General features: G+C 37.3%; 3 protein-coding genes across 5 annotated transcripts; 1 reads left to right on the top strand and 2 right to left on the bottom strand.

The window, feature by feature from the left end:
- Positions 1 to 603: 603 nt before the first annotated feature.
- LOC107688112 (WD repeat domain phosphoinositide-interacting protein 1-like) lies at positions 604 to 10,078 on the bottom strand. 3 transcript variants are annotated; one of them, XR_001634197.1, is made up of 13 exons: positions 9,697 to 10,078; positions 8,106 to 8,188; positions 6,146 to 6,315; positions 5,878 to 5,974; positions 5,675 to 5,772; positions 5,424 to 5,516; positions 5,141 to 5,211; positions 4,880 to 4,987; positions 4,585 to 4,749; positions 4,383 to 4,490; positions 3,520 to 3,650; positions 3,241 to 3,436; positions 604 to 726 (listed from the first exon to the last, which is right to left on the bottom strand). XR_001634197.1 is itself a non-coding variant. In XM_016485678.1 (13 exons), exons 1-13 carry the CDS (start codon positions 9,768 to 9,770, stop codon positions 676 to 678), a joined length of 1,350 nt encoding a protein of 449 aa, XP_016341164.1. In that variant the 5' UTR covers positions 9,771 to 10,078; the 3' UTR covers positions 604 to 675. The 3 variants fall into 3 exon arrangements, 2 of the variants coding, with proteins under 2 accessions (XP_016341164.1, XP_016341165.1); XM_016485678.1 differs by having other exon boundaries at positions 3,336 to 3,436; XM_016485679.1 differs by having other exon boundaries at positions 3,336 to 3,436; positions 6,146 to 6,312.
- Positions 10,079 to 11,929: 1,851 nt separating this feature from the next.
- On the bottom strand, positions 11,930 to 15,966 carry LOC107688143 (actin-related protein 2/3 complex subunit 1A-like). Its single transcript, XM_016485724.1, has 10 exons — positions 15,837 to 15,966; positions 15,311 to 15,391; positions 14,980 to 15,012; positions 14,046 to 14,268; positions 13,798 to 13,905; positions 13,511 to 13,717; positions 13,211 to 13,286; positions 12,317 to 12,510; positions 12,108 to 12,198; positions 11,930 to 11,988 (listed from the first exon to the last, which is right to left on the bottom strand). The coding sequence occupies exons 2-10, from the start codon at positions 15,372 to 15,374 to the stop codon at positions 11,983 to 11,985; spliced, it is 1,002 nt and encodes a 333-aa protein (XP_016341210.1). The 5' UTR covers positions 15,375 to 15,391; positions 15,837 to 15,966; the 3' UTR covers positions 11,930 to 11,982.
- Positions 15,967 to 16,897: 931 nt separating this feature from the next.
- On the top strand, positions 16,898 to 21,788 carry LOC107688142 (cAMP-dependent protein kinase type I-alpha regulatory subunit-like). The gene is made up of 11 exons (XM_016485723.1): positions 16,898 to 17,007; positions 18,581 to 18,763; positions 18,877 to 19,044; positions 19,841 to 19,932; positions 20,030 to 20,091; positions 20,173 to 20,219; positions 20,328 to 20,378; positions 20,472 to 20,541; positions 20,620 to 20,741; positions 20,934 to 21,015; positions 21,178 to 21,788. The coding sequence occupies exons 2-11, from the start codon at positions 18,590 to 18,592 to the stop codon at positions 21,348 to 21,350; spliced, it is 1,041 nt and encodes a 346-aa protein (XP_016341209.1). The 5' UTR covers positions 16,898 to 17,007; positions 18,581 to 18,589; the 3' UTR covers positions 21,351 to 21,788.
- Positions 21,789 to 23,319: the final 1,531 nt, after the last annotated feature.

The following is a 23,319-nucleotide window of genomic DNA, read 5'->3' as shown; positions in this document are numbered from 1 at the left end:
AAGTCCAAAAACAGCATTTACTTGAAATATAAATCTTTTGTAACATTATACTGTTTATTACATATACATTATACTTTTATAACATTATCTAATCTGATGAAGAAAAGACCACAGGAGACAGGAGGTATTTTGCATAATTTCATTCCTAATAGATTTCCTAAATATTCATTTCTTTTTTTTATCTTTTGGTCTTGAGCAATCCAGCAAAATACTTTGCACTCTTACAAGTAATATCATAGGCACATACATACAAAACATCCCGTTGTATTAGTTTTCAGGATGGTAACATGTAAACATATTAAGTATCAATACAGCAAAACACATATATAAAAAAGTAATTCCTCTTCTCTTATGATTCAATATGATGGTGTTATAAATTAAAAGAATAAAATGCTACAGTATTACGACTTACTTGATACAATGTGTTACGTAACTAGAACAATATGTGGTTATATTTCAGTCATGCACCTCATTTATAACACACCCTTCAGGGGTCTGAGTGACAACGACCCAAATCCCTGATCAACTCAATTTAAGATATTAGCATTTCAAACTTTCCATTAATAATTTAGCACCCTGAAGTTAGTTTTTTTTTTTTTTGTAATTTGTTTGTCCTTGCTCATGCACCGAGGATCCTCCTGTGACAGTTGCAGCCTCCACCTGTTCTCTACCCTCTCACGGTCGTCTCCCCTTGCCTCGCCCAGATCCGTCATGGCACCAATTTATCTACCGGAAACCAGAACAGAGCTTTATTGTTCCCTCAGCCATGGGTGTGTTATAGACAGATACAGATCTCAACAGTAGCTAGCTGAGAACATGTCCGAGCCATATCAGTTAGCCACAATGACACTCGGAAGGTATATCAAAGCAATAGCAATGGCATCTGAGCATGTTAGTCCAAACTGACATCCTATAAATGATCAAATCCTTCTGACATCAGAGTCCTGAGCTCCTCCATTTAAAGGAATAGTTCACCCAAAAAAAAGAAATTGCTGAGAATTTACTCATCCTCAGGTCATCCAAGATGTAGATAAGTTTCTTTCTTCATTAGAAATATAGCATTACATCACTTGATCACCAATGGATCCACTGCAGTGAATGGGTGCCGTCAGAATGACAGTCCAAACAGCTGATGAAAACATCACCATAATCCACACGACTCCAGTCATTCAGTTATTGTTTTGTGAAGTGAAAAGCTGCGTGTTTGTAATAAACAAATCCATCAAGATGTTTTTAACTTTAAACTGTTGCTTCCATCTACAGTATGATATATTATATATATTATTGTGCAATGTTGTGTAATATTCTCCAACGGAAAAGTAATTTTGTCTGAATCAGGAGAGAAATATGCATAGATCACGCACCGTTTACAAGTTAAAACAGTCCAAAATAGTTTGAAACAAATATTTCAGTGGATTTTGATGTGAGAGGACAACAGGGCATGAAGTTTTTCACTGGACAAAGAGTTATGGATTATGGACTGGTATTTTTGCCAGAAGCAACAGTTTAAAGTTAAAACCTTAATAATGGAGTCGTGTGGATTACTTGTGGATTATTGTGATGATTTTATCAGCTGTTAGGACTGTCATTCTGACGGCACCCATTCACTGCAGAGGATCCATTGGTGATCAAGTGATGGAATGATATATTTCTCCAAATCTGTTCCAGTGAAGAAACAAACTCTTCTATATCTCACAGGGTTGCCAGAGGGTGTGTAAATTTTCAGCAAATTTTGGGTAAACTATCTCTTGAAGCAACAGTTATTAAACTATCTAAAAAACTATAATTTCAGCTCTATCAAAACAAGTTAGGAAGTGTTCGTGGTAACAAGGCCTGTTGGACCACCATAAGTGCTCCACCATGTGGACTTCAGTGAGCACTGCATCAATATAAAGCATTATTTCTAGTTTCTCTTCTTGATCTTGAGATTGTTTGCATTGTAAAATGTTTCTTTCATTGTTAAAATGTAATTAATCCATTGAGTATAAGATGTAGCATGTTTAAACTTAAATACTTCTGTATGTTGTGTGTGTGTGCATAGACAAAAATATGTTTGACATCATGCCATTTAGACTAAAACAGAAAAGAGCTCTCATAGCTACATGGTTATCTCTTATTCATCAATGGTGATGAATGAACCCAGCATTTACTGCAACAAAACGGCCAACAGAATGTAAAAGACAAATAACTTGGGTGGATTTAATGCATTCTTATCCTTGTCCTGTCCCTGCACAAACAAACAAATTAGTCATCTAACTTCTGCTCATGTCCATGTACATAAGATCAGAAACATCATTAGACTGCAACAGCAGGTTTAGTGTCAGAAAATGTATTTCAACATCTAAGATGAATACAGATAATGTGGAACACTTTTTAATGATTTGTCATTGCTGTTATTTTTATGATCCAATTGGCTACATACAGATTTTTAAGTCTTTTATTCTCACCAAGGCTGCATTTTTGTATTTATTAATTTATTTAAACATACAGTACAATTGTAATATTGTGAAATATTATTACAATTTTAAATAACTATTTTCTATTTCAATATCTTTTAAAAATGTAATTTATTCCTGTGTTATCAAAACTGAAGTTTCATCAGTCAATACTCCAGTCTTCAGTGTCACATGATCCTCCAGAAATCATTCTAATATGATGATTTGCTGCTCAAGAAACATTTCTTATTATTAATGTTGAAAATATTTGTGCTGCTTCATTATTTTATTTTTTTTAAATTTTCAGGATTCTTTGATGAATAGAAAGTTCAAAATAACAGCATTTATTTGATTTAAAAATCTTTTGTTACTGCCCACTTAATGCATCCTTGCTGAATAAAAATATTAATATCTATAAAAAAAAAAAAAAAATTTAAAAAAAATTACTGACCCCAAACTACATACTAGTTATATGGACTTCATTCTGATTTTTAATAATAATGATTAAGCTTTAAGTGTTCTACTTTGTCTGTATTCACCCAGAACGTACATGAATGTAGCATTATTTCAGTCTAAATACATACCAATAATACCACTGAAATATATACTTCATTATTTTATGTATTAAAGGAGTAATGTTGGGAGTGATATTTATCATTTATGTTGTGTAATAGACAACTTATTCATCTCCTGATGTGATTAAACTGCAACATTTGGTCCTGATAAAATGCATTATTATGAACTGCTTTCTATCATCAGAACTAAACAGGCTGGTGTTGGTTTGGTTAAAGATAATAAATCACACTTAGTTTGAGTGCTTGTGGACAGAGGGACAAGACAACCCCATACACTGGAATGCAACACCGCCGCTTAGACGTGGAGAGGTTAGCGAATGCTCACGGGAGGAAATTCAGTTTCGTCATCCAGGCACACGGGCCCTGCTGCAAACTCGTGCTCGGGAATCACCTCACCCTTCTTAGCTCCCCCATCCTCTGAGTAGCCTGAGATGAACACAGTTGGGTGATCATTAAAAAGAGTTCAAATGTAAAACTGTGTGTGTGTGTGTGTGAGTGTGTTGTGGTACCTGTGAGAGTGGCTGTAATGGGTCCAGAGGTGGGGATGGCCACAGTGGCAGCATAGGACTGGCATGCTTGCGGTGGCTCCATAAGTTCAGATTTCTCAGTCTCCTCCCACTCCTTATCTGATCCAAACAACCTGGGGGTTAAAGGCGACATCAGTAAGTTTTAGTTAAATAAGGTATGTGCCTATACTACTGAAATAGACTTTCATGTTGTGCTCTACAATATAAATTGCACACAGTCATAACCCAAAGTGAATTCTTAAATGATTGTGTTAAGTAATTTAAGTTATAGATAGATCTATCTAAATTAAATTTTAGATTGTTTTTGTTGTTTACAGTGTTATTTTAGTATCATTTATATACTATTGTATTATTCATATTTTGAAAGCTTTTATCTTTTATATTTTCAGTTTTTGTATTTCTGTTTAGCTTTATTTTTATTTTTTACTTTGAATACTTTTAATACTTCAACTTAATGTACAAATTGAATTGCAAAGGCAACATTTCTAAGTTTCATTTGAGTTTTTTTAAGTTTAAGTTTGTTCTTATGTTCTTTTGTCATTTTTAATTTTGAAGTATCTGGAGTATCTTTTAGTAGATCTGTATGCATACAAATTTAATAAGACTTGCTTTGGTCATACTTTTCAATGTATTACTTGAGAGTCTCCATGACTCGCTCTTAACACACAACAAGACAGACACTAGTCGCCACCCACTGGCTTAAGGATGTAAAATGCAGAAAAAGCCATTGAACGAATTCGTGATCCACTCTAAACAATTTTTTTGAACAATTTTAAAAGATTCAATCTTTTTGAACTTGTCCAGTTTTACTTTGAAATTACACTCTTTTTCCAGTAAAAACTCACCTGTGCCTCTGTACCAGAGTGCATTCACCCCCATCTTGAGGATCAATGTTATAGATGAATAGCTGCCCATCAGAGGAGGCCACAAGCAAACGTGGAAGCTTCTGGATTCTGATTGATCAGGTGATACTCTTGAATTAGTTTTTTTCTCAGTAAATACAAGGTTAATCTTTGTAGATGGCTGTGTAATGAGTGCGGGACTCACGTTGCCAGGACACAGACATTCTTCTGACCTGCCATCTGGAGCCGGACAGTGGCAAAGGCTCGGTCTTGACTCATCATGCCTGACACCTGCGCTGGGAGGTAGCTACTGGCTGCTGTGAACATCTTACCTACATATGCTGACCAAGAGGGAGCTTCCTCCTCCCCACTGCGAGAGAGACACAGAAACACGGATGAACACAAACACCGACAAAGTTTAGATTTGTCAGTAAAAGCAGAAATTCAGTTGTTTATTAAATGAAGTGAATTGTGCTGGTAGCAAAGAGCATTTTCAGTACCTTGGGCTGTGCTGTTCAAGCTTGAAAATGTGCACCGTCTCTGTATTGCTTGAGGCACAGAGGAACTGAGCATCTGGGCTGAAGGAAAGGGAGCTGATGTTGACATACCTTTGGTGACACAGACACACAAGGGTCAAAAACGTACACAAAAACAGACTCACACATACCACAGTTTACACAAACGGCTCCAACTCTCATTTTCTCCTTCTGTATGATCGAAGTATCTTCACGGTTCACTGCTTTGAATCTTCATCACTGTACCTCTTCATCCCCCGCCGGAACTCAAACAAGCGCAGTCCCTCTGGAATGGAGAAGACTCGAATCACTGTGCCCTAAAAAGCAGAAAAAATGTGGACAGATCAAAAACACATCTGTGTTGCATTTCACCCAAAAATCAAAGAAATACTAAAGCCTATTTTAGGAACATTCAAGAGGGGGGTCTAATGCTATTTCATGCATTCTGACTTTGTTCAACATGACATGTCCTTGACCAGTTTCGTGAGGTTCACTTGGCTGCGTTTCTATATAAACAGTGGCTCTTTACCCTTTCAGAAGCACTGGCCAGTTTGGTGCCAGAAGCACTGAAGGTGATGGCGGCCAGTGGACTGTCATGAGCTGGAATCATGGTCATAGTGCTCTGAAGAGATGAAGAGGCACAAACATACAACAAAGAAAAAGATTTATATGGTGCATCAGGACCAAAGATCAGGCATTTGTCTCATGTATAGCAACAAACTCAACCAAAAGGAACTGCCAAAATGAGCAGCAAAACTGGTTCTTGGCCAGTATTTTTACCAGATTGTTGGCATCATAGACAATAATTTCTCCAATGGTGTCACTTCCTGGATATGCCAAGAAAGAGTTGGAATGGTTGATGGAGAGAGCGCAGAGACCTACAGAAACACATGGGTGGCCACACATAAACACAGTGTACAGATTAATATTTAAATAGATTTATAAAATATAAATTATAATTCTAGATTTTTCAGTTCAGGTACCTGATGGGTTTGACGGTGTGTTGAGAAGGGTCTTCAGGAGTTTCATGTCTTTTATATTGTGGATATAGATGGATTCTTCCAGACAGACAACCAGTCTCTGCCGCAAAAAAACACACAAAAACAAACAACACATTAACTAACAAAACCAAACAAGCTCACATTTTCAAGCTAAACTATTAAAGAGCAGAGACAAACATTCATCTCGTCCAGGAGCTTTATAATTGACAATTGGCAGGTGTTTGCTGCAGCACAGCTGTGTTGTGTTTACCTGTCTGTTTAGTCGCACTGCAAGAATGTTGTTCGAGTAGCTGTAGTTGCAAATCTCTGTGCCTTTTTTGAAGTGGTAGACATTCATGCGACGTGGCATGGACTGACTCACCACCACAACCAGGCTGCTAGAGAAAAGCCTTTCCACGATATACACATCTGGAGTTTCTGCTGAAGGGGAGCAGAGAAAAGGACACATTAAAGTAAACAAGACATATAAACACATGTAGTTCATGTACAAGCCCTTTGTGGTCATTTTAAAAGTCAAGTCAAGCCACCTTTATTTATATAGTGCTTTACACAATAGAGATAGTTTCAAAACAGCTTCACAGTAAGAAACAGGAATATAATGCGAACAATAATAAATGCAAACTCTTTACATATGAGACAAGTTCTGCTGTAAAGCAGCTCTACCAAGACAAGTGTCATTATTCAACTTGAATCAGTTCAGTGTTGATTCAGTTCAGTTCAGTAAATGTGTAAAGTTAATCAAATATAAAACAATTAATTTGACTATATGCAACTCTGCAGAAGTCAATAGTGTCAATCTTCAGCTCAAGTCAGTTTAATTTTAATTCAATTCAGTTTAATAACAGTGTCAATGTTGCAAAATCCATCCATTATGAAACAAATCTGATTCAGCTGTGAAGCAGCTCTATAAAGTGATGTGACGTGACGTGACGTGACATGTGGCCAAGTATGGTGACCCATACTCGGAATTAGTGCTCTGCATTTACCCATCCAAAGTGCACACACACAGCAGTGAACACACACAAACCGTGAACACACACCCGGAGCAGTGGGCAGCCATTTATGCTGCGTCGCCCAGGGAGCAGTTGGGGGTTCGGTGCCTTGCTCAAGGGCACCTCCGTCGTGGTATTGAAGGTGGGAGAGAACGCTGTACATTCACTCCCCCCACCTACAATCCCTGCCGGTACGAGACTCGAACCCACAACCTTTGGGTTATGAGTCCGACTCTCTAACCATTAGGCCACGACTTCCCCCTTAGTCGGGGCAACAGTGACAACAGTGTCATTTTCCATCTCAATTCAGTTCAAGTTTTGTTCTCATCTGATAGTGTCAGTGCAGTCAAATCCAAACCCCGACTAAGCAAGACAAAAGTGACAGTGGAAAGGAACCCAAACTCCATCAGGTGACAGAAACAGAAAAAAGCTTTATTCTTTTTAAGGATAAGCAACATTTAAAGGGGTAGTAACATCCATGAAAATTCTGTCATTATCTGTCATGTAAATCATTGTGTAAATTTAAAATAGAAGTCATTATGTACCTTTAATAATGAGTGTAAATGTCATGGACATTTTGTTCCATGATATGAGGCTGAGGTAATTATATTCATTTTTTGATTCCAAAATGTTTTTTTTTTTTTCCCCAAAATGTTTTTTTTAATTTAGTCTCTTTATTTACCATTACCATATTTTGACCCTATGACTTTTCCAAGCATACCTTTTATTTTGCATACATTAGCAAAACAGGCGGTTTCTCTATCTTTAGCTTTTTAGCAGCCAGAAATCTTTGAATGACTTTGTGGACTGCAGATACGATCTCAAACACATAAGGGTGTTGCCACCATGTAAGGTGAATCACCCCATCAAAACAGACAGGACAACTTTATGACCTCTAGGGCAGGTTTATCACAACACAGTTACTGACAGCACAACCACTGATCACATACTTGTTTTGAGAGACAACCCTTTATAAAAAAAAAATTATTCCAAAGTCGACTTTCTTCTCATTTCTTTCTCATCAAAATGCCAAGGAAATGAGATGGCATTTTCAATTTATTTGGTAGGTGACTTGTCAGAAAGTGGCTACACCCTATGATGATGACTACATTATATGGCACATGTTGGTTCCTCCTATTGCATGGTAGTTTGGCAGACAACCATTCTTGCCCGTTATATCGCATTTAAACTAAAAATAAGAAAGGGAGAATGTCTCACTGCTCTCATGAATGCAGTCCAGTTTGTCGACCGAGGTCACAGAGAATAGCCTGTATCCAGTTTTGGTGCCCACAGCCAAAGACCTGGAGAAACAATAAGATCTGATGTTGTATCAACTTTGTTAAATGAGTGCATTCACTTTACAGTTCTGTATCTAATTCTCTTGTGCATATGCAGCTTATAATATATAAAAAGCATGATATAATGTAATATAATATAATTAGAATAAAAAATATATTTATTTATTTTCTCTGTGAGTCATTAGGCTGATGCAACACATAATGAAGGAACACACAGATGTAATGGCTATCACAAACACTACTGCCTAATATTTATGTACCAAGCAAAGTTCTTTTAAAATCCTAATACAACACAGGTCCTGACGCATGTTAGAAACATTTTGTGTTACTGTCAACAAAGGTTTATAGTAATTATTTGGCTTTCGTATAAACAGAATAGTTTAGGTCTGTCGCATGGATTTTTTAAGGAAAGAAGTTCCACATCTGTATCGCAGGCTTCTCATTCATCTAGACAAAGCTGTTCATGTCAGATCCTGTGCTTAGCATGTCCTTTCCTACTTTTATTGGAGAACATAAGTATGTCTCCACCATCACTGACCACACTGCTGAAACCCAAAACAAAACCTTGTGTTTAGAGCAGGACTTCAATGACTGACTGATATGTGTTGGTAAGTACCCTCTATACAAAATAACAAGATTCTGATTTTTCCAATACAAATATGTTTTGCCCCAAGAGACACATCTGACGTCAATCTCAAGTGAGCAACATATCAGATCACCTGACTCTCAGTATCATGTTTTATGTTGGATTTGCTGTGCTTGACTTTTTTAAGACAAGAAACCAGAGTGATCAACCACTAGAAAAGAGGACACAAGTGGGTCACATTGTCAGGAGACTGTGGACTGATCAATAAGATCACACACTCATGCAAATTCAGCTCTACTTGTGAGGAAAATGAAAAAAGGCAACTCAAACATTCAGTTTTTCCTTTATAAAATTAGGAATAAATGTGTTTTACTCAGCCAAGCTCTGTGACTGCTCAAAATACAGTGTAAAGACACAATGGAGCATAAATTATGCCGGTTTAGACCCACCTCAGCCCCAATATCAAAATATACAGTTGTAATTTCTGTGTAAATGCATTTACGCCACCTCTGAACAGCATTAAACAGTCTGTGTAAAAACAACTAAATGCCACTTCAGAAGCGCTTCTGTGCCACCTTTGCAGTGTAAATTTGGAATAAGATTCATATCCACTCTTTAAATAATATGAATGGATTTTGTTGTGTTCTGTGTCACAGTTAATCCTATTTAAAGCACTTGTACAACCACTGAAAAAGCAGCACTGAAACAACACAAAGCTCATCTACCCTATCATGCAAAACGCCGTTTTAACATAGTGATCAGCCTTTTATGGATATAATCAAAACGGACAATAAACTGCAATCAATCCTTTAAGCAGAGGTGACATTCCCTCTAGTAGCCTAAGGTTTATCGCGGTTAATAGCATCTTAGAAATATCCGATTCAGCAGATGATGCAAGACTGATCTGCAGATGTGCAGCGCTTACGTGGAGTCTTGGTTGAAGGAGGCGCAGCACAGCCCCGGCCCAACAGGACCGTCGGCTCCCTCTCCGGTCTCCATCCCGATTCCCCACGACCTCCTTCCCTCCCTCCGCCCTGGATCGGAGGCCTGGGATCGGTTGGACCTCTTGGAAAGATGGTGGCAAAGCGGAGACCTACTGAGGAAAAACTGGATGGTCCGAATAAAGTGGAAGACAAATATACTCCAACGCTTCGACTGTTCTTCCGCCTCGCATTAATGAATTAAAACGCAAGTTTTTTTTGTACATTTACGACTTCAAGCGGAGCACAGAGAATGAAGCAAAACAAAACCAGCTGATAGTTGTTGCGTCACATCAACTTCACATACTAGTGGTTGAAGAAAATGCGCCGTGTTGTCGTCCGGCTGAGCTCTGATTGGGCAAGTGAACTAAGGTAGACGCTGATTGGCTGTAAGTGCGGAATTCAGCCAAAAGGGGGCGTGGTTTGGGTGTGCAATATTATATTATTCAGAGAATTTAAACACATCAAAATTTCCACGAATACACATATGACAGAGTCATTCACAGCATTTTCTTCCTGCCCGCAATGTTTATTAGTTTTAGGAAGTCAGACTCATGGCCTCGAATCATTTCTTTCGAAAAAAAAGTTCACGGACTGATTTTTGAATCGATTCGGTGATTCTTAAACGCCATCATGTGATTCCTGATATTCTGGCCTGACGTAATATAATAGAGACCACCATAGGTCTTCAACCCTGCTCCTGGGGACCCACTGTCCTGCAAAGTTTATTTACAACCTGCTTCAGCACACCTGGCATGTGACATTTCAACTGATCCTGAAGTCCTTGATTAGCTGGTTCAGGTGTGTTTGGTTGGAGCTGAACTCTGCAGGACAGTGGGTCCCCAGGAGCAGGGTTGAAGACCTATGTAATAGACTTCAAAACATTGCAGTTCCATTTCAGTGTTGCTGTTTGTGAACGTTTTTTGATGAAGTTTCATTAAAAAATTGTGTTTGTTGAAATGTCATGCGTTCCAGTTTAGTTTATTTAGCAATTATTTTGCTAAAAAATACATAAAATATGTCATAAACATCACACAAGGTTGATAAAAATAAATACATTTATTTATAATTCTCGGTTTACATTAATTCGGTCATAATTTAAATGCTATTTATTTAAAATAAAATAAAAAAATTAAAATAAATAAAAAATCGCCTAAATGTAATACAGTGAAGTAATTTCTTAACGTTTTATTCATATATGCTGACCAGCTGCATCACTGTCTGGTACGGGAACTGCAGTGCTGCACTCTTTTCTCTATATGCACCAGACACTTTCTTATAAACACTCCATGTTACAAGGACTTAATAAGATAACACAAATGTTTACTTGTGAATGCACCACAAATCACATTGCACTACTTCTTAACCTTAAATACCTCTTTTGCACAATATCATTTACAGTTATTATGCAAAGTACTTGTATAGTCTGTCTTAGGTTATGTGTATGTATAGTCAACTATTTATAGTATATGTATAGTTAGACTACTGCTTCAGAAAGTTAGCTATGTAGGTCTAAAAATTGTTCTTACGTCTAGTGTTGTATGTTTATATTTATGTTTATTTATGTAGCACCGTGGTCCTGCGAGACACGACATTTCGTTCCACTGTATGTCCACACATGTAGCGGAATGACAATAAAGCTCGACTTGACTTGACTTGATATTTCCGCTGCTAAACTTACATCTCATCACATTGGTTCAATGCTCTTACTGGCTCACTCATCAGTTTATCTGTCATTTGCATAATAGTCATTTGCATCTAACAATCTTCTGTAGTACTGCAGCAAGAGAGGGAAAAAAGACGAAATCACGAAAGTAGTATTAATTATGATTTGTTCATTTATTTGTTGCTTAACGCACAACACATAAAAGTGCACAGATTTTTATTACATTAGCAGCACATTTTGAATAGAACATTTGCCTTTATGATAGTCATTGCATACAATTCTCTTTTTGGTGCTAAATAATCATTTGTTTTTGTCTAAATAAACTACTTTGAAACATTCTCTATTAAGATTAATTAATACTGCATGACAAAAACTATTGCATACCACACATTTGGGATCGGCCACACCACCACAGTACATCATAATAAAATCAATAGGCTTTAATTACTTTAAAGTATAACTTTTGTACTGAAGGGTAAAAAAAAGTGTCTGAGAAAACAAACAAACTTAAAAAGATGGTCCTGGATTATTATTGTCTTCTGCTCTTTTCAGATCCCATGGAGTTTCAGTGCTAAAGATAAAATTTAAGTAGAAAACATTTCATATAATTTTAAAAGTCATTCAGTGACTGCTTAGACAATCTAGTGTTAAACAGTAATATCAAAATATTGTTTAATGACAGTGAAATACCTTGAAATCCCAGACCACCATGGCACCATCTAAGCCCACACTGCTGAATTTCTCCACCTTGGCTTTCGGCCCTTCCAGAATACATAGCTGACTATAGTAGAAACAAAGTCTTAGCAAACTGCAATGTAATTTCTCTTAAATGTGAGCAAAATGCAAAAGGTGCTAAAATAGACTGTGCTTGCAGACGTCAAGCCTTTTATTTATATTACGTGATGCTGTTCTGGTGCAGACTGCCCAACCCGGTTTCTTCCTCCTCAGTAGTCGCTTTTTTGTCCAGATTACGGAAATGCTGCATGGCAGACATGTTGCCCTTGGAGCTCTGCTTGGGAATGTCCACTTTCTTCACAAACTCCAAGCATCCAGGACCCTTGTATGAGAACTGATAAGGACAACAGTCGTGGCCCTAAAATCCCCACCACAGACATATGCATAAAAAGGTATTATTAATATTAAACAGAGGTAGGAATGCACTATGGCACGCCTGAATCCAATGATCATGTCACATCCTGTCTACTGAGACACCTTCATGTATTTAGGCTTGCAAAGGGGCGGGAAAATTCTGGTAAAATTTTCAAGTTTCCAAAAATTCACAAAAGTTTCCAAAAAATCCCAGAAAATTTCCCAAAATCCTGGAAAGTTTCATAAAGTTTCCGCCTTTTTGCAACCCTACATGCATTATATGTGTGTTTGATTCCATGACAGTTGGATTAAAAAGAAATATGCCATCTGAAAGTTGTGGTTGGTGGTCAGTTTGTGTGTAAATGTATGTTTTTGACCAGCTTTTTCCACTTTTTGTCATTCCTAGTGAAAAATTAGTAATGTTCACTCAGTTATCACCAAAGCTCTCAATATTCTTTGGTAGATCATTAAACTGTTATGCTGTTGATAGGGCAGCAAGGCAACAAGTGTTTATATATATGTTGCATTTGTTAATAATAATATAAAGTTTGAACTCATTGAAAACATTTGAAAGTGTATTTCACAACAGTGCTTCTTCTTACACCCTTGAAGGTTTATTTGCATGTATAAATAGGCTGATAAGCCATGGAGACACAGAATTTTATATATCAGTATGGATCTATAAGAGATGGAAAATTCCTTACCGCAGCTACAATCTCAGTCTCACTGACATACAGCATGCTCAGCAATGGAAGATGTCCTGTTGTCAGCTGAGTAACCCTGCAATGCACAAAATTCCATAATGTAGGCAGTCTAAAAGTGACTGGTAAAGGTCACACTGTGCATATTATTAATTTCAGGCAGCAAACTCTAGTGGTTTTTATGGATGCATGGAAATCAAGGATATATCTAATTATTTGCAAATCATTTTCTTTTACTTTCTGCGTTATATAGAGAAATGGAGATCTATAAAGCTAATTGTAAGTTGTAAATGGTGGTATTACTCTTTTCCCTGTGTGGCATTTGCTACACTGATGGCGCTGTTGTGGCTAACCCAGGCCAGAGCATCACCAGATGGAGAGAAACAGACACTGTGCACCCAGCCACCGCACTCTTTATACTCCAGAAGCACCTCTCCAAAGGGCATTTTGGATCCCCAGGGTGTTGGCCCAGGCTTGTCCTCAATGTCCTTGATATATGTAGAAAAAATTCTATGCCAGTAAAAAAGACCTGTTACCAACAAAATGGTTTGAAAAGCAACATGGTGCAGCAATAGTCTGAATATTCAAACCTGCAGTGGAGGTCAGCAGAGCCGGCTGCCAGCAGTATGTTGTTGGGATGCCAGTCTAGACTCAGAACGGTGGAGTTAATGGGTTTCTTGATATGCTTACTCAGCCACCTATAGAGTCAATCAAGAGAGATTGCACAAGAGATGTGGCTATGTAAGAGATAATACATATGATTAGTAATGTAAAGTGTCTCTCAGTCAGTAGAGAAATCAAAACTCATGTTAAAAGGTCTTATAAAAGCAAGTCTCACCAGTCATTTTCTTTTTCGAAGTAGCACACTGAAATAAGTTTGGCCCCACTTCCAAGAGCAAACTTGTTCTCAAGAGGTGACCACTTGACACATGTGGCAGCTCGATTAATGCGAACCAGCACCAACGTCGGCTTCCAAACCCCATCCTTAAGCATCCATACATAGGCATTCCTATCTGAGGCACATGTCACTATACGGTTGGACTCTGGGGCCCAATCAATCCCTAAAAATGAAATAAATAGTTAGAGATATTCATTTATTATTGGAAACTATATGTATTTTAAATATTTTAATCCAGTGCTATAGAATGAGGTACATGTCGAAAACCAGAAAACAGGTCTCAATGCATCCGTTTGTCAGAGAAAGTGTTAACAGCAGTAAGAACTGATGCCAATATCTATGGACTCTTTGGGTAATCAGCTAACCTAGTTAGTTGTTTTTGTTGTTGGTGTTTTATTCAATTTTGATATCTGAATGTTATTGAGAAGAAAAAGAAAAGAAAAAAGCTTGCAAGCTTGCATTCAGATCTGCCTCCATCCAATCAATGACGGTGGATTGAACCTGTTTCGTTCGGATGTATGTCACAATACAGAAGAAAATGTCTGTCACTACTTCTTTCATTGTGACTAAATTCCAGGTAGTATAACTCAAATGCAGACCTGCACAGTTTACAGTGTTTAGTTAATGACTTTCATTGGTGCACTGAGATAATATTTGTTTTATGGGTCAGTCTCACAGTAATGACTAATGGGTTAATGACTAATGTGGCAGCTATTCTCTTTTGTCTTACCTGTCAGCATCAATACTCCAGTCTTCAGTGTCACATGATCCTTCAGAAATAGTTTTTTTATATGCTGATAAGAGGTTTCTTTCAAAAACATAAAAAAGTGTTAATTATTATGATTTATTTTAACCAGTAGTGTAAATGCAATGCACGTCATTTGAGGATTGGGGCTTATTGCGATTTCTAAAAAAAAAAAAAAAAAAATTAATAATGTTATTATAATAAAGTTTTTATGCACATAAAATAAACCTGAAAAACTGTTCAATTAGAATTTCTGGTAAACAAAAACCCATGTATAAAGCAGCAATATTACAACTAGTTCATAGTAAACATTTGAAGAAGTGCAGCTTTTCTCCTAAAGACAATCTGATATTCCTCTGAGTAGATTATAATGGATGAAAATGGAACTGCAGGCAGCAACATTAGGAGCTTGAAGGGATGTAATTTATATTGAAATGTAGCTCAACTAGTTTGCTCTTACGTGTCCGGTCTTTGTTCCAGGCATGACAGGACAGAGGCTCCAATCCAAAGCTATAGAGGGACATGTTTCAACAGGGAGACCCTGGAATGCACTGCAGATGTTAGCGTATGCAATCATGAAAATGAATGTGACTAAAAAAGGAAGACAGAGTGTTGTTAGCTTGGAGTTCTCCACCCAAATCTTCTTGATTGTCAATTTTCTAAATGTTATCATTTCCCCTTGGTGAGCTTAGTTATTTTCAACATTTTCATTCACATGATACATTATTACTACAGTCACGTTTTCCAAGATATGGAATCATTACCAAAACACAACATCTCCATAATTACAAGTGAATTAAACAAATTTTACAAACATGTTCTTTAAAAGTGTACACAGTGTTACTAAAAAAGAGCCATTCTTCTCTTTCCAATTCTTACTAGAATATAGTTAAGTTACAGTACATTGGAATGACTGAGCAGTGATTGAAGATTTGTACAGCAAACAACAACCCTACCTGACTATGGACAATTAACTATGCCCTCACCTTTATCTCTTCCTCTCTTTTGTTAGATTGTAATATATCCGATATCCTTGTGCTGGAGAGCTTTTGGAAGACTATGTTCGTGGACTCTGGGCAGTCGACACGAATGAGGTTGAGCAGTTGTAGGAAAGGCTGCAGAGGCAGCAGGGAGGAGATAAGAGAGGGTGTGTCTTTATATTCTGACATAGGCACCTGGCCTGTACAGTCTTATGATAATGGGTTATATTAAAAAAAATATATATTATTTTTTACACTTAAATGGATAGTTCCCTCAAAAATGAAAATTCTGTCATCGTTTACTCACCTTAATGTTGTTCCAAAGCTGTATTATCTTCTTTCTTCCTACATACAAGAAGATATCTTGAGATTTTTTTGTATCCCAAGCAATAGAAGTCAGTTGTCCCCAACGCTGTTTGGTTACCAATATTCTTCAACGTTCTTTTGTGTTTCATAGAAGAAAGAAAGTCATGCAGGTTTGGAACGACATTAGGGAAAGTAAATGATGACAGTATTTTAATTTTTGGGTGAATTATCCCTTTAAATTACACTCCACTTCTTGTATTGTGTTTTATTTTTAAATAATTCTTTCTGCTTGTAATATTCTCCTTTGTAAGTCAATATGGATAAAAGTATCTGGTAAATAAATACATGTATATTTTTAACTGTTCACTGTTGCATTTCATAACAGGTTCCATTATCAGAGATATGTTGGTGAAGTATTAGTTTTGTTGAAGTAAAGAATGCAATTTCAGTGGTGGTTATGGTTATGACCATGACTGAATCAGGACAACACTATGCTTGGGTTTAAACTTTAACCTTAACCATTAACCTTTACAGCTGTCATTAGATCCAAATCAAATAATACTGTTCTTTTGTATTACAGTGTCATGGCAGGAGGACTGTAAAATATGATTTAAATACATTGCGCATGTGAAGCAGAATGTAATAAACTAGCTTGTCTGATAACCTCGATCTTCTCTCAATACAAAAACAAGCCCTTGCCCTTTAAGGTTGTCAGGAGTAACGGGCTTCCCAGATCGAGGCGCATTGACGTCAATCGTCGTTTGTGATTGGTCATAACCTTTTCCGGTGAGGCATCCATCCATCCGAGGACTGTGAGAAAGCCAGTGTAAACGGAGTAAAACACGTACACAAACTCATCTAAGCGACTCAGGTATGAATACTTAATAGCAGAAGTCTTCGCTGTAACATTTGTTGATATCGATGCGTGAGCTGACAGGCTCTTAGAGAGGTTAGTGTAATATTCCGTTGTTGTGATAATGTAGCTTGCAAGATGGCGTATTTTGCTGCTTGACAAAACTGGTTACAGAAAACACAGAGCTGGAAAAGGCTGCAGGATCACGCTGCTTAACGTTTAAACACGTGCTAAATCGCGTGTGTTTACAATGTCACGCGTTTTCTGCTCTAAAATAATGTTACGTTCACATGACCGATTAGCGTTGAATTGAGAAATGCCTGTGGGGATGCGACCTACGAATTTTATGAGCTCAGGGGACTAGGGACTAGGGGCCACAGTATGCATGTCAAAATGCAACTCTGCTTAAAAAAATAATGTTACTTGAGAGAATTTTCTATGATCATTAGCTTAGTCACTGACTGATTTAGTAGATATGTAACTTGCTCGCAATATAGGAGCCATGTTAGCTGTTGAACTTGTTGCAATTTGACAACACATTGGTTTGCAAGCACTATGTCCGTTTTTTAATCACTTTTTATCGTACTTTGTTTTCTTTACGATATGATCACGAGGTCACGTGATGGTTCCCACAGTCATGGAAGACCTGGGAATATAACGTTTAATGTAATTTACTTAAAAAAAAAAATGTTAGGCCAGGACAAGTAATAGAAGTGAAGAACATAAAAAAAAATATATTGATATTTGTATAATGTAAACATTTCTATGTATAACTAATTTTATCAGTTGGAAAACTCTCTTTTCAAAATTATTTTTAGTCCATATCCTGTAATTGCAGATGGACTGGAAAAGTTCATTGGTCAAAATGTGTGCGAACCTTGTAACACTGAAAAACATGGTAGCGATTTCATTTCACATATTTATATACTGTCATTGTAAGATTGAAAGAAATGTAGGAAGTGATTTTAACCACAAAAATATACACGTGATCATAAATGTGTGTTTGTGTTTTTTCTTTCTTAAGAAATAGTTTTTAAGAAACCACTGAAGTGTAAATATAATAGAGTATGTTTTCTGTCTCAAACCTGAAACAAATGTATTGCCTAATTTAATGTTTGTCATAAGTTTGGTCTGAAATATTAAAAACAGTACAAAACGTTTTGTGGTATCTCGGTTTATTTTTTAATTTAAAGTCCACATGTAATCAAAGTTGACCCTATTTACTCAGTGCACTAGTCTTGTGGAGAACAGTTAATCTGAGTGCAAGTTAATCCACAGAAAATGGTATGTCTTCATAGTCTTTAGTCAACATATGAGGATTTGCTTCTCCTCTGGAATGATGTTCCTTCTCTGATGACGTCAGTTTGACGCATGAACAGAACATCCGCTCGCTTTCAACTGTCAGTCTACTGCTAGCTAGATATGGCCCTGCCCTCAATATTCCATTTCATGTTGAACGTCAGATCTTCACATTTCAATGCAAATAGTTGGTCTAATGATGTTTTTGTCTAATTTTTGATGAAGAAGGACTGGATTTGCTCCAGATTCGTTGGGTTTCATGAGCTGATGTGAATTGCATGTGTGGAGTCAGCAGGTCACCATGGCGTCCAGCAGTACGAGCAGTGAAGAAGAGAGGAGCTTGCGGGAATGTGAGCGCTACGTGCAGAAGCACAACGTCCAGCAGCTGCTGAAGGACTGCATTGTGCAGCTGTGCACTAACAGGCCTGAAAGGCCCATGGCTTTCCTCAGAGAGTACTTTGAGAGGCTTGAGAAGGTCAGTCATTTTTCAAGGGAAACTGCATGCTCTTAGGCTTGGTTTTCTTTACAAATATTCTTTACCCTTGAAAAGTAAGCTTCAGTGCCGTAATTGGTGTTTATGTGTATCAGGAGGAAGCTAAACAATTCGTCAGCCAGCAGAAGTCAAGCTCTCGCTCAGACTCCCGTGAAGATGAGGTTTCTCCTCCCATGAACCCTGTGGTTAAGGGCAGACGGCGCCGCGGTGCCATCAGTGCAGAGGTCTACACTGAGGAAGATGCAGCATCTTATGTCAGAAAGGTAACTTTTTTTCCCCCACCAGAAATCTGTATTTGCTTTTGTATCTCATTCTTTAAAGTCCCCCTGTAGTCAAATATTTTATCCCTTAAAACTTTAAAACTTATCTTTGATCATCAAAATTACATATTTAAATGTTTTTTCTTGTGAAAATAATTTTCTCATGCCTTAAAATAGCTTGAATGTAACTCAACACCCTTGCCTCATTTACTATACGCTGATTTATGAATATGCAAATTAGCCCCGCCTCCACTCACTCACACCTAGCGCCTCCTGATTCACTGAAATGTAGTAAACGCAAAACAATGGCATACACGGATAATGACTGATAAAACTATGTTTTTAATAGCGGACAACTACAGTGAATACTGTAATATTCATTAACGTTACTTACTTGACGATGTTGTGTCCTCAAAATGCCTTGAAGACTCGAATACAGCCGTTTGTGTTTCTTAATTCGTGCCCGCGAGCATACATACGCGTGTGAAGTGCAGACGCCGATGCGGGAGAAGTGGGTCTGACTCCGGGCTACTTTTACACTGTTGCTGCGGGTTACTTTGGGAAACTACAGTTTTAAGGAGAAAATACTCAGCAATGGTGTTGATTAATGGACTGGCACATGGGTTGTCTAAAAGCATATTAAAAACACCACATAGACAAATAAACAACATAAAAAACTTGATTTTCACTACAGGGGGACTTTAAGAATTTCCATGGCAATAATATTATTGTCGTGCTGAATTCTACTTTCAGTACAATTGCTGTTTACTTAGAAAAGAGTTTTTGCTGTTTTTCACAGGTTATTCCTAAAGACTATAAAACTATGGCTGCTCTTGCTAAAGCGATTGAAAAGAATGTGCTTTTTGCTCATCTTGATGACAATGAAAGAAGGTGACACATTTTGAGGTTTTGATAATTAGATTGAAATATTCAGTGTAACGTATATAGTCTTTCATTTATTGGAAACAACTGATTTTAATCTTCACAGTGACATATTTGACGCCATGTTCTCAGTCACCTACATTGCAGGAGAGACCGTCATTCAACAAGGTAAGGCTTCTTTTTAGGAGAAGCTGAATGTGTAAAAATGGGAAAAATAATTTGATTAATGTATCTTATTTTTCATTTCAGGGGATGAGGGTGACAATTTTTATGTTATTGACCAAGGTGAAATGGATGTAAGTGCAATGCATTCAAATTAGCGAAGAATCAGGATGTAATATAATAATGCATACATGTGAATTATAATGACGGATCTATTTGTAAGTACCGTTGTTTTTTGACAGGTGTACGTCAACAATGAGTGGGTGACCAGTATTGGAGAGCCTGTATATGCTGTGTTATATATATATATATATATATATATTTATGATTTATTGGGGGGTGATTTTTTTATTTTTTTCCTCTCCTGCTTAATCTTGTTTTCTATGCATGCTCAGGGAAGTACTCTGAGAAAGAGAAAAATGTATGAGGAATTCCTTAGCAAAGTCTCCATTTTGGGTGAGTTTGATGAATTTTCTTTTATGTATATATAACAAAAAAGCCAACAGACATAACATGCTAACATTCTGTGAGTAGAGTCTCTGGATAAATGGGAACGGTTGACAGTTGCTGATGCCCTCGAGACAGTCCAGTTTGAAGATGGCCAGAAGATTGTTGTGCAGGGTCAACCAGGAGATGAATTTTTCATTATCCTTGAGGTAGCTTTCCTTGTTAAATCTATTAATTTTTTACAATGTCTCTCCAACAACTTTTTATGTTAGAGTCATATGGTTTTGTATACTTCACCAAAAATGTAAATAATGATGAAATTGTTGTAGAAAGTGTAGCCCTAAAACCTCAGAGAGGCGTCATGGAAGAACAGACGTATTGATTTAGACTTGTGTCCTCAGGGTTCGGCAGCAGTCCTGCAGCGGCGGTCGGAGAATGAGGAATTTGTAGAGGTTGGAAGACTAGCACCATCTGACTACTTCGGTAAATGCAATTTTCTTTACTCTCTTGAAAATTGCTCATGCCGCATATATTTAAACATTCCAGAAATCCCTTTGCTAATGTAATTACATATTGATTCCATGTACGTGTTTGTTTGTTTCTCTATGGCTCTTTTCTGATTTTCCTCCATATGTGTTTCAACAGGTGAGATTGCTCTGCTCATGAACCGGCCTCGTGCCGCCACTGTGGTAGCTCGTGGCCCGCTGAAGTGCGTAAAACTTGACCGTCCCCGGTTCGAACGCGTGCTCGGCCCCTGCTCAGATATCCTGAAGCGAAACATACAGCAGTACAACAGCTTTGTATCTCTGTCGGTCTGAGGCGCACTAGGCTCTTTCCTCCTCTATTGCAGGGTCCACCAATGCAAATCCGCTTTATTTTCTTACTTTTCTTTATGCATTTTCCAACACCCAGGTGCCCATTCACTTCAGTGTTCTCTCTCTATCTGTTTTTTCTATTTGTGCCGTACCCTGTCACGTTCGTATCCATCGTAGATTTACCATAAGGCTGGTTGTTATTTTTGCCTGAGAAACGAGCCAATCTTTGTGCCACAGATGCCTGTCATGTGAACAGATGTTGAACTAACGAGGTCTGTCGGGATTGTCTCTTTCCTCCAAAATTGCTTCGCGTTTCTGTATAACAGTGTTTTGAATGGAAGGAAATCAGTGGCAGGGTTAGCAGTCATGTAGTCTATCTATTCAGTATATGATGATGTATCTTAATTGACATCGAGTTTCAGATTCTGTTTTCCCTCGTTAATTTCAAGCATTTGAGTATAGGGAAGCCAAAAAAACACTTTATATGCGCCTGCTGTTTTTCATTGTGGCATTTGATCCCATTTCATTAGGCTTTTTCATTCTCTGTTGGTTGTTTTGTTCTCCCTTCATCCTTCATGCTACACACAGGCTTGAACTGGACTCTTATGTAGAGCACACCAGGATTAGTCAAATCTCCGTTTAAAGTTCTTTTTTTTTTCTCGCATTTTCTCCCTTCTGGAATGCCACCTGCTGCAAATGCTTTTATTTGTTTGTTTCACCCACAAAAAGGTGATCTTATCTTTTATTCAACATTGTGATTATGGCAGATACAAGTTCAGAAAAAAAGTTACATTTGTTTGTTTTGTTTAATTGTGAAGAAGAGTTACAGAAATGTAATGGTTAATGAAATCTGACAGAGTATGTGAGGATCCTCCTTGACAGGAAGTGACTACTTGGTGACCTCTGGCCAACTGAGATCCCATTAGGTTTTCTTTCTCCATGAGAGTGTATGTGAACTGCTTTAAAATCCCAAATGTCTTTTTTTCCCACTTTTTCTTTCTTTCTTTTTTTTTCATTTGAAACTAAAATAATTTGGTTAATAACCAGGGCAGGGCATAGAAAAATAGTTTTCAAATGATCAGTGTCCTTTTTTGATTGAGATTTAGATTATTCTCCTTAGTTAAATCAAAGTCTTAAAACAGGGACAGTATTTACCGCTTGTGTTGAGTTCATGGTGTCTGTATGCCATGAGGGTTGGGATCCATCAAATGTTTGGAATAGATTTGCGATCCAATACTGCCACCACCTTATTCTATTATCAGATATTGTTCTTAGGGTTCTCTGAGTTGTGTTGTACGATTTTACTGGGTGGTACAATAGTGTTAACAGTTGCTGAAGGTAGATTTTAATTGTCACACAGAGATATTCTTGTATTATTTGAAAACGGTTGATGTGAATTTTAAATCTGTGTATTTTTGTTTCCCATACATCTTGTGTTATGTGGTTATACAGATATCCAGCTCCTTTATACTGCAGACTCTTTTGAAAAGTGCCTGATTTCTTTACTATCATATTTCATAGCCAACAGACATTTCCTTGTAGTTTTTTCCTCCCAATTCTATTCATAAATATTGTCAGCTTGTTATCTGTATTAATTGTAAACTACAGTTTTGTTTTGTTTTTCATCGATATATCCGGATACCCTTAGCAGTGTAATTTATTTAGACTTAAAGCTCCAGTAATTAAGAGTTTATTTAACTGAACTGTCCCAAAATTGCTATGTTAATTAAAGAAAGATGCAAGTGAACTGACCTATATTTTGTGTTATCTTCAATATTTGACTTTGTCCTACTGACCACATGAAAGAATTGTTTTCTTTTTACTCTCTGACTTGATTTAAGAGCATTGTCACTGCAGTTGTGTGGGAAAAGATGCTCATTCACATAGACTGGATTATAATTTCAGAATCAGTCAAATCTTGGTGCTGTAGCTTTAAAAACACAATTTGCACCCTTAATGAGATGTGAAGTTT

The sequence above is a fragment of the Sinocyclocheilus anshuiensis genome, unplaced genomic scaffold (assembly GCF_001515605.1).
Source record: "Sinocyclocheilus anshuiensis isolate Anshui unplaced genomic scaffold, SAMN03320099.WGS_v1.1 scaffold249, whole genome shotgun sequence".
NCBI classification, from domain to species: domain Eukaryota; kingdom Metazoa; phylum Chordata; class Actinopteri; order Cypriniformes; family Cyprinidae; genus Sinocyclocheilus; species Sinocyclocheilus anshuiensis.
Note: the sequence above shows the minus strand (reverse complement) of the source record. Positions and strands in the feature narration are given on the sequence as shown.

Coding starts and splice junctions, on each gene's coding strand:
- LOC107688112 (XM_016485678.1), bottom strand. CDS start 9,770: ATGGAGACCGGAGAGGGAGCCGACGGTCCTGTTGGGCCGGGGCTGTGC. Junction 5,975..6,145: donor CAGTGCGACTAAACAGACAG/GTAAACACAACA, acceptor TTTTTGCGGCAG/AGACTGGTTGTCTGTCTGGA. Junction 5,773..5,877: donor CACACCGTCAAACCCATCAG/GTACCTGAACTG, acceptor GTGTTTCTGTAG/GTCTCTGCGCTCTCTCCATC.
- LOC107688143 (XM_016485724.1), bottom strand. CDS start 15,374: ATGTCCCTCTATAGCTTTGGATTGGAGCCTCTGTCCTGTCATGCCTGG. Junction 14,269..14,979: donor CCCCAATCCTCAAATGACGT/GCATTGCATTTA, acceptor TTTCATTTTTAG/GGATTGATTGGGCCCCAGAG. Junction 12,199..12,316: donor CTGCACCAGAACAGCATCAC/GTAATATAAATA, acceptor TTTCTACTATAG/TCAGCTATGTATTCTGGAAG.
- LOC107688142 (XM_016485723.1), top strand. CDS start 18,590: ATGGCGTCCAGCAGTACGAGCAGTGAAGAAGAGAGGAGCTTGCGGGAA. Junction 19,933..20,029: donor CTTGATGACAATGAAAGAAG/GTGACACATTTT, acceptor TAATCTTCACAG/TGACATATTTGACGCCATGT. Junction 20,742..20,933: donor AATTTTTCATTATCCTTGAG/GTAGCTTTCCTT, acceptor TTGTGTCCTCAG/GGTTCGGCAGCAGTCCTGCA.